This window comes from Arvicola amphibius, chromosome 2 (assembly GCF_903992535.2).
Source record: "Arvicola amphibius chromosome 2, mArvAmp1.2, whole genome shotgun sequence".
NCBI classification, from domain to species: Eukaryota; Metazoa; Chordata; class Mammalia; order Rodentia; family Cricetidae; genus Arvicola; species Arvicola amphibius.
In genome coordinates this window covers 159,509,265-159,519,641 of record NC_052048.2, presented here as the reverse complement: position 1 = coordinate 159,519,641, position 10,377 = coordinate 159,509,265, and the positions used below count along the sequence as shown (strand labels likewise).

Genomic DNA, 10,377 nt, shown 5'->3' with positions numbered 1-10,377 from the left:
ATCTAGACAGATAAGAAAATAACTGGTTTGTGCATGTAAGCTTTGATCCCTTGATTTTAGGAGGGATTATTTTAGTAATGTGTTTTGAATTTTAAAAAGTTTTGAATCAGAGTTGAACAAGACGAATGGCGAGTTGATCAGTTGGAGAAGGATGAATCTGCTGGAACCCTGATAGAGCAGCCTCTCTGAAATTCTCCCACCTTGGGACTTCTGGTGTACTGCCATTAACCTCTTTGTTTCAGGTTTGGAAACATGCACAGCTTTAAAATTATTATAACTCAATTAACTAGTTGCATTCATTCCTTTTTGGGGTTCCTACTTTGATATAAGACTTTAAACTTTACCTACATATTTAGTTTACAATTGAGATTTGAGAGTTGCAAAGTTTATACTTATTTAATAATTTATGACTATAAAAAGTTGTGTTTGTTGGTTTTATTCTGATTTCTCTTATTAAGTACTGTTCTTACAGGTCAGGAGACAGCTTGCTATGATGGGGAGAATGTGAGCTGCTTTTCTACTTCTGGGTGGGTCACAAGCAGACAGAGTCATACTGGCAATCGGCTCTACCCCACCCCCTTTTTAAATCTGACCTGGACCCTAACACAGGAAATGGTCCTGTTCACATTCAATGCGGGTCTTATCCCTCAGTGAATCATTTCTGGAAATACCTTCACAAGCACATCTAATACATAAGAGTTTCTTAATTCAAACAAGTCACAATCCCAATTACCTTTAACAAATGCAAAACTGCTTTTGCTGCACTCTTGTGGACTCTATGCCACCATTACTGACTACTCAGGACAGAACCCTGGCTTTGATTACTGATTGAATCTTCGGGAGTATGTTTACCCCTATAATCTACATTTTCTGGCTCTAAAGAATGATGCTTCCAAGTTCACAGTAATTCTGTGAGGATTAAGTTATCTAAGAACGAGTATATACTACATGCTCTAGAAACAATATTGATGGCATTATCTTCTTGCTAGGCTTATTTATAATACTTAATCTTTTTATTGTTAACAATGATCAATGATTTTTTGAGGCACTGGGAGTTGAACAAAAAGTCAACATACAGTAGTTACATACTCTATTTCTCAGCCACATAGACAGTGTCAGGGCTAAATATACGACTTGGCCTTGTTTCTATGCTTTGCTCTGCGACTTCATTTTCATTTGGGAGAAAGGTCAGGCCTGAAAACAGCTCCAATATTCCTGTGTGTTTTGCTCTCCTAAGAGTTGAGAAAAATCTCTTTTTTTGGTCCTGTAATTGTTTAACTTGTGAATTTCTCTACATATTTAGTTCATTTGCAACATTGTCCTTTGGTGTGCAAAGTCCTTCTGTATGTGTATTGTTTTTATTAGTTAATGAACATAGCTGCTTTCAGCCAATGGCTTAACAGTGTAAAGCCAGCCAGGAAATACAAACTGAGATGTAGAGAGTGAGTAGGCAGAGTCAGTGAGAAGCCATGTAGCCACCTGAGCTACATGCCAAGCCAAGGTTCCACACTAGAAACTTGCCGGTAAGCCACAGCCACAGCCACATGGTAATACACAGAGTAATATAAATGGGTTAATTTAAGATATAAGAGTTAGTCAGAACTACAACTAAGCCGTTGACCAAACAGTATTACAATTACTACAGATTTCTGTGTGATTATTTTGGCTCTGGGCAGCTAGGAATGAATGAGCAGCCTTTGCCAACAGATTGGCACACCAGTGTGGTCTGAAATATTTGGGGCTAATGCCCACCACCCACATTGAGTCTGGATGCTTTTGTGCCCATTTGGGGTCAGGAGCAAAGTAGCTGAGACCATTCCCACAGCTCAGCAAATTCCCACTGTCATGCACAGGGATATTTCCAGGCTGTGCAATATGCTGCATGACAGATTTAGCTTTTACTCAGATAAAAAGGTTTATATGCTGCAAGGTGCTTCCAAGAGTTGAGGTGGTGAGGATGGCTCCCACCAGGCAATCTCAGAGGCAGTGAATAGACCTCCACCATCTTGGACTGGGTGGAGCCAAAAGGCAAAGCAGCCTTGCAGTCTTAGCCCTTGCTATACCTGCTTAGCATTAAAAAATGTGTTACTGGTCAGGAAATAATTACAGACATGCACTAAAAACATACTCAGGCAGAAATAAACCTCTGAATGGGTCACAGTCTGTTTTTAAAAAGTACATAGGCTTGAGAGAGAAGAAAAAGAGTATAGACAGTTATAAATGGAAATAAATTAAAAAAAATAAAACAAAACCTTTAAACAGACACAGTGCAGACAGTTATAGATTATAGGAGAAAAGAAAAATAAGCCACATAGAGATGGAATATACACAGAGAGTCTGGATAATGTATACTATTGTGTTTTCTTTTAATTATTTGATTGTGAAGGAGCTAAGTACAGAGAGACATTTCATTGTACGGGCTGCTAAGCTAAACCAGCATGTGTATTATAAAGGTATCTTGACTTCAAAATTTGGGTCTAAGTATATGTTGTTTTGATACAATGAATACTAATACTAAAATAAAATGGTTGACGTGACACAATATCCATTACTTAAAAACTGAGCTATGGGTGTCAGAACATGGTGTCACGTGAGGGGAACTTTGAATGTGTGAGAAAAAACAAGAGTCTTGTGACCTCCATTTCTTGAAAACATGAAATTGTTTTTAAAATGTATTTTTTCATTCCCCTCAGATTTAGGGAATAGGAGTGACTTCAAATTATTCCAATTAAATGTTTAAAAAAATTCTTTATATGCCCCCAAGGCAAAACCTGTTTTTGTAACGAGTCTTGTGATTTTACACTTAGGTGACTCTTATTAACCCTCAGGGTATAAACTGGCAGATGCTCTGAGTAAAGATGGCTGTATAAGAGACTCTCATCCATCTTTTTTTTAGGCCCACTCTCCCAGATTCACACTAACAACCAGAGTGGCATAAACATAAAGGGACTTCAGAAATGCCTCATACTGCTCTTGTATAGGACCCAGCTTGGGTCCCAGCATCCACACTGTGCTGTTTATAATCACTGGTAACTCCAGTTCCAGAGGATTCTATAAGCTCTACTGGACTGCATGAATACATACCCACAATCATAATTTTTATTATTTTTCATTAAAAACAAAAGCAAACCCAACCAGCTAGTGTTGCTAATATGGGTCAATAGGAAAAATACTTGCAATGTACCGTATAATGTATCACTTCTCATATTAATATTTAATTTGTTCATATTTGACCAACTGAAGCTTCTTAAAGTCAATTTTGTGATTTCTTTTTATGTTTGCTTTTTTTAAGACAGGGTTTCTCTGTGTAGTTTTGGCTACCCTGGAACTCACTTTGTAGACCAGGCTGGCCTCAGACTCATAGAGATCCACCTGCCTCTGCCTCACAAGTGCTTTGCTTAAAGGTGAGAACCACCACAGCTGAGCATGTTTTACTTTTTCTTTTCCTTTATATCCCAGGAAGTTATTAATTTCTTTCTTAACTTCTTTCATTTTTTTGTCATTCAGTAATGAGCTATTTAATCTGCATGAGTGTGTTATTGAATAGAGATTTGTTTATTATCAGTTTTAAGTTCTGTTGACTTATGGTCAAATAGAATATATAGAGTTATTTCTGTCATTATGAATTTGTAAAAAATTGCTTTATATCCCAGGGTATAATCTCTGTTAGAGAAGTTTCATGTGCTGCTGAATGAAATTTTTATTCTTCAATGTTTTGGTAAAGTATTTTTATAAATATCTGTTAAGTCCAACAAAACAAACAAAAAAAGAATATGTTGCTTTGGAAAAGAGGTTCTACTTTTGTTTTCACAGAGGATGAGAACCTGTGGATTCCTTCCAGACTAGTGTGGTTTGATCAAACAAAACCCCCTGAAACATTGGCCCAGATGATCCTCTATGATGGTTTCAGGACTGCTGTCTGAGATGGATCTACCACACAGGATACCCCATGGCAGACCTAATTAACACCCCCAATGAGCAGGAAGTAGTCAAAACAACAACATACAAATTCCCTAAATAATTGTTTGTAAATGCTTGTTTACATTTAAAGGGGCATATGCTATAGATATGAGTATTTTGCATTGGTATGGATCTTGGTGTATTGATCCAAATTTAAGGTCAATTTTGCCATTTGTATATTTCTGCTCTTGAGTAGGGTATTGTGTGTGCAGCTCATTTAAAAATGTAATGTATAATTAAGAAATACAGGTTAATAGATAGTCATCTATAATAGTCTATCTTGTAGTCATGTTAGGTTTTCTTGATATATAGAGATATGTTTCAGTTAGATAATCTTCAAACCTTTCTAAGACTATGGAATATGGCATTTAAAATGTTTTTAAAACATTGGACATTTCATGGCAGTGAGACACTCCTGTTCCTGGAAGCAACAATCTACTTCAAGACTATGATGGGCATTGAAGAGGCTCCTCATGGAGTTTGTTAGCAATTTGGGCAAGAAACTTCTTTTGCCTTGACTGCTTGACTGGACTTTCAAGACCCACAGAAAACATGACTGCTGAAACTACCTAAAGAAGGTGAGACATGAGACAGTCTTTCAGGGTTCCTGCTTCACTAAAGAGTCTGCTAGACATTCTGCAGGACTCAGAAGAAAGTGACTGACAAACTGTCAATATAGGTGAAACTGTTTTTGAAATTTCCTTCTTCATAGAAAAGTCTGCCAGATATTATGGGCTGAAGATGGATGTTCCAAAGTTACAGAAGAACTTTGGGTGACTGTCCAGGCAGCAAGATATCTCTGTTAATTCTAGAGTTTTGGAAGTTACTTGCAATGCACTTTCTGTTTACATAGGTAATTTTATATGCTTCTGGAGTCTTTTATGGGGCTGAAGAAAGATATTTATAATTATAAAAAATAGATTACATATAAATCTTTAGACTCACAAAAATATGATAGATGATAGAGTATGTTCCTTAATTAGCCAAATGTAAATATTATAACTATAATTCTTGTTTGGTAACTATTTTGTTGTATGTAATTTTGCTTTGTTAAAGTTAAAACCTTTTTTATTTACATAGAAAAGGACAAATGGTGTGGGAAGTCCTTCTGTATATGTGTGGTTATTATTGGTTAGTGAATAAAGCTGGTTCAGCCAGTGGCTTAGCAGAATAGTACTTGGTGGGAAGACTAAACTGAATGCTGGGAGAAAGAAGGCAGAGTCAATGAGACACCATGTAGCCACCTTCAGGAGACAGGTGCACTGGAACCTTGTAGGTAAGCCACAGTCATATGGCGATACATAGATTAATAGAATGGGTTATTTTAAGATATAAGAGTTAGACAGAAATATGCTTAAGTAATTGGCTAAGCATTGATTTAAATAATATAGTTTCTGGGTGATTATTTCATGGTCTGGGCAGACAGAAGCAAAAAGCAGCCTCTGTCAACAGTTCTTCCTGACATAATGTAACAGTTTATGTAGTTTAAAGGCAAACAAACACCTTCGGTTTTAATGTCTTATGCCTCACAAATAGCATTGATTTGAACAAAACCATTGACAAATCCTGCATTCCTGATAATTTGCTTGGTTTTGGTCAATGATTCTCATTATTGAATATACCTTAATGTCACCCAAATAAAATTTTGGAGATATTAAGCCAGTCTGTTTAGCAACTCTGGAATGTTCCCAGATTTATGAGTACCCAAATATTTTATTTGACTTACAGGAAGGAGTGAGCTACAGACAGCTCAAAACTATTTTATAGAATGCCTAATACTTCCACAAACTGTTAGCTTTTATTCTGTTTTTATTGATCTGAGTCAAGTCTATGTCAATTTTTTCAGTAAAATATTTGGTTTTTCATTAATTCTCATCAATAGGTTATAGTTGACTTTGATAGTTATAAAATAATTTTACATGACATATCTACACACAAGCTCCAGAAATATTTACCAATATTTAAGATAGAGGAGTTTGACAATAAAAAACACATTGAGATTTTTCTTTCTCCTGGCTCCTTATTCAAACTGGCCTTTCATACTTTTTCCAAGGAGATGCTGAAGTCCCACGAAGCCTGGGTGGGAGTAACACAACTAAAAAGAAGAGAGAGAGAGAGAGAGAGAGAGAGAGAGAGAGAGAGAGAGAGAGAGAGAGAGAGAGAGAGAGAGAGAGAGAGGAGAGAGGCATAGACATATCAAACGTGGCCTTGCTCATTTAATATGGCACTGCATGGTGGAAGTCTTAACATTTTAAGCAGGTAAAATTTGAGTAGCAGTGACAAGAACATTGTTATTTTGTCTCTCTGTGTGACAGAAAGCTATATGGACTCCAAGCACAGTGGGCTTAGTCCCATTACACAAGCTACAAGGACCCACTTGTTAAAATTGTGCATTTAATGACCAAACGGGTTTTGAAAAGCCATTGATGAATGTTCCTTTCATTACCATAATACCTGCATTTTGTCACTTCTCTATGGTTTGAAAATCCCATTTCTGTGGGGAAACAGTGGCTATCCTTTCTAGTGAAGCTGTTCAGTCACATTTATGTTGACTCTTAACAGAGTCAATTTTCTCTCCAAAAACCAAAAGGTTCTGGGTCCCCAAAAAGCCTTTTAAACATTGTGGCTTCTTGGGGCAGCTGACACCTGTGTTTTGCTTTATTCTGAATATGACAAAAGTAGGTATTATGTAAAGGACTCATTTCAGAAATGCACAAAATTAATAATTCCCTGGTCTTTATTTCTAAGTTTTGTTATTTGGGAACTGGAGAAGAAAAACAGGCAAGCTGAGGCCCTGAATGGGAAAAGAAATTTTAGTCTCAGACTGTTGGGTTATAGCAGCTCTGGAGTAATTTCAACTATGGAAAACTGAAAGTCTTTTTTCACTCTGAATTATAAAACTTTAAGCTTCCCTTGCCTCACAGACTAATTTCAACATAGTTTCATATAAAATTAGCACAAATGCATCCAATTTCTTTTTGATATAAACTGGAGTTCCTTAAACTGTGCCTGCTTACAGGCTCATCTGTCACCAACTGCTATTTCATTATTTCCAAGCGTGTGTGTGTGGTGTGTGTGTGTGTGTATGTGTGTGTGTGTGTGCGCGCGCGTGCGCGCGCATACGTATGCAAGCATGCACATACACACACGTGCTCACATGGGTGTACACATGCATGGTATATGTGAATATGTTTGTGGCGGCCAGAATGCCCTGTCTTGAGACCCACCCATTGTATCTGTTTGTTTGAGGCAAGGACTCTTAACTGGGTTCTAGAGCTCTGCTAGGCTAGCCAGGTTGCTCATCAAGCTTTGGAGATCTTCCTGTTTCCATCTCCCTTTGTTGGGATTACAAGCACACCACAGCATCAAGCCTGGTTATGCAGATCGAGCTCAGGTTCTCATGCTTGTAAGGCAAGCACTGTGTTCACTGAGCCACCTCTTCAGCTCTTCCCAAACCATTGACAAAGACATTTTCCTTGTTAAAACAGCAGAAACAACAAAATTTCCAGTGTTTCAATTTATCCTCTTCTACTTGGACTGCTGAGACAACAAAACAGATTATATATTCTGTTAGCAGAATATATAATCTGAGTGCTTGAGACAATCCTATGTTTTTATTCCTTCTAATCTTCTTGCCTCTTCTAATATTGGCAAGCTATAATTGATTGGGTAAACTATATGTCAAAATTTAACTTATATGTCTAATTTAGATATACTTGACAGGTAATGGTAGCCTGATTCTCAAGTGCCTTTAAAGTTCTGAGAGTATGGCATTAAGCAAAAGAGCTTCCTATGACAGAGAGACATGCCAGCTCCTGCAACATCCTGCAGTTCCTCCAAGAAGATGCATGGTTGCAAAAGAACCTCCTGGAGGCTTGCCTTTGTATATGGCAAGGTCACCCACACAGCAAAAAGTTGCCTTTCACCTCATCAGCTGTCTAGACCCTGCCTGGACTGGATGACACTGGGGACTGATTGTCTCATCCTACTAAGAAAGGTAGATTGAACCCTATCCACAAAAACATATCTGTCCGGCCTCCTGGGATTAACAGCTAAAGACAAGTGCAGCTTCTAGACTGGTATTTGCCAAAAATGATGGAAAGACTTGGGATTGCCTGGTCATCTAGAAAAGCTGTCTCTTCTGCTCAATTCTTTATCCCTCTAAGATCTGTCTGATGGAATTTGGTGGCTTAGGGTACTCATAGTTCATTACTACATTGGTTAAATTTCCTGCTAAAAGTACAGGTAGGCATTCCTCTTTCACAGGCTTTTTTTCAGATGTAACTTCAGAGGTTCAAAAACTTAAATTTCCTCTAATTGTCTTCTAAAATGTTCATGCCATGACGCACCCCCTTTGGCATTAGAGGGAATTAAGGACCGAGTGCTGTATGTCTTGAAACTCTATGACAAGATTGACCCAGAAAAGCTCTCAGTAAATTCTCATTTTATGAAGGACCTGGGCTTAGACAGTTTGGACCAAGTGGAGATTATTATGGCCATGGAAAACGAATTTGGATTTGAAATTCCTGATATAGATGCAGAGAAGTTAATGTGTCCACAAGAAATTGTAGATTACATTGCAGATAAGAAGGATGTATATGAATAAAATTTCAGAGCCTTCTTCCTCATCCGGAGGACTCCGAGAATGCCCGATTGCATCATGGCTGACTGACAGTGGTTCTGTTGGACTTGTATTTAAATTGTCTGAGTGTTTTACCCTTTAAAAATAAATCTATTATAAAACTAAAAAAAAAATGTTCATGCCTTTTGACCTAAAGTCATACACAGCCTTTTGCTATGACACCAAGATGTAAATCTGTTGCAGCTGTCTTATAGATAGATACCTGCAAGTTCCTGGGAAAGGTTCAGCTGTTCTATCAAGAAATCTTGTCTGGTGAAAACTAATAATATCCAGAGCCTAATTGACCCCCAGCCATTGTTGCGATTTAAAGTAGGTCCACACTAGCCCAGAATGGAGTATATAAAAGGTTTATTTATCAGAGAATAAACTCACAGTATAGTGGTCCACAACCCTCTGCGTGATCTAGGAACTGGTACCGAACCCAGACGTCAAAGGGCTTGTGCTCACTCCTACATCTTCATACATAGTACCCGAGACCATGACCAAAGTGGGCCGGCATCCCAAAGGCCATTGGCTGAAGAAGTTCTCACAGCAACCCACTTCTGAGCATATTTTACAGGTCACTCTTTTTTCCAGGGCCAAGGCCAACCTGAATAGGGTTCTCCAGATATGCCAGCCCCTGCACCAGCTCCTGGGATTTCACCATTCTTTTTACTTCTCCAGGTTCAACAACATGCTCATAAGTGTCAGCTTACTCAAGAAACAAATGCCTAAGATCTCCAGAATGGCAGTTAACCTAATGCTTCTCCACCCACCTCCTCCACTGAGCATGAGCCAGTCAACCCCCAACTCTCCCACCCCCCATGTCATCCCATGCCAACAGGAAGCAGTCAGATATGAACCGGTATCCATATATCCAAAGGGTCTTGAATATTTGGATGTAAGCCTTACCCCAGTCCCTGGCATCCATATACCCAAAGAATCTGGAATGTATGGGTGGAGGCTTCACCCAAAGCTTTCTTCTATGGAGTTGCCTCAGTCCAGATTCTGCCCCCAAGAAAGCCTACCAAATTATGACCCCTTTCCCAGAGATGCTCAAGACCACTCTTGCAGGGTATTTAAACTGCCCCTTAGAGAACAAATACTTGATTTTCTAGTCTTTTTCTTGTCTCCTCTCTGGAGGGCTGGAAAGCCATCTCAGAGCATTTTATCTATTAAACCTGGACTTTATCTAATTTGGTCAGATTTGGTCAGGTGTAGATTATTACATTGGTATAAAGGTTTATTTGGGGTGCAGAAACTTTTCTCTGGGCAGCACTCAGTATGTCTGCAGACATGCATGATAATAGAGTATCCTTCACTACATGCAAGCAAAAAAATAGCAAAGAAACAACTTTGATTAAGAAAGAAAAAGCACTAATTTATAACCATTTTCTTAAAGTTAAGCAACATTATTTAAGGAATTATACCTAATTAAAGAAAATGTTACTGTGTTATCCTCTCAACACATATTTCCAGTGCACTATCTATGCTGCAGCTTCTCCGAGAGAAGAGGCTGTTTCCTTTTTACCTCAGGAAACAGAGGGGAGAACTCCAAATGATGGCGCCTCCCTCAATCGCGTTTGTAGAATTCTAACCATTTTTCTTTTAAAAGCTTTTTCTTTCATTAAGGCTAAGAAACGACAATTCTTTTTAACTACTTTAGAAGCACAAGAATTAGTCTAACACGGCAATGTGAAAAGGTATATTGAGTATCTATCTAACAGTCACCTCGGAAATATAAATTTATCTTATTAGCACGCCCCACCTTCCTGTGCAGTGCTATGGTGTAGGGA

The 10,377-nt window shown here is 38.2% G+C and overlaps 1 protein-coding gene across 1 annotated transcript; it reads left to right on the top strand.

Annotated features, from left to right (window-relative positions):
- Positions 1–8,308: 8,308 nt before the first annotated feature.
- LOC119807454 (acyl carrier protein, mitochondrial) lies at positions 8,309–8,709 on the top strand (the record flags this gene model as incomplete). Its single annotated transcript, XM_038319440.2, has 1 exon — positions 8,309–8,709. A coding segment is annotated over one exon (258 nt), but the record flags the coding sequence as incomplete, so codon positions are not given.
- Between the last annotated feature and the right edge of the window lie 1,668 nt (positions 8,710–10,377).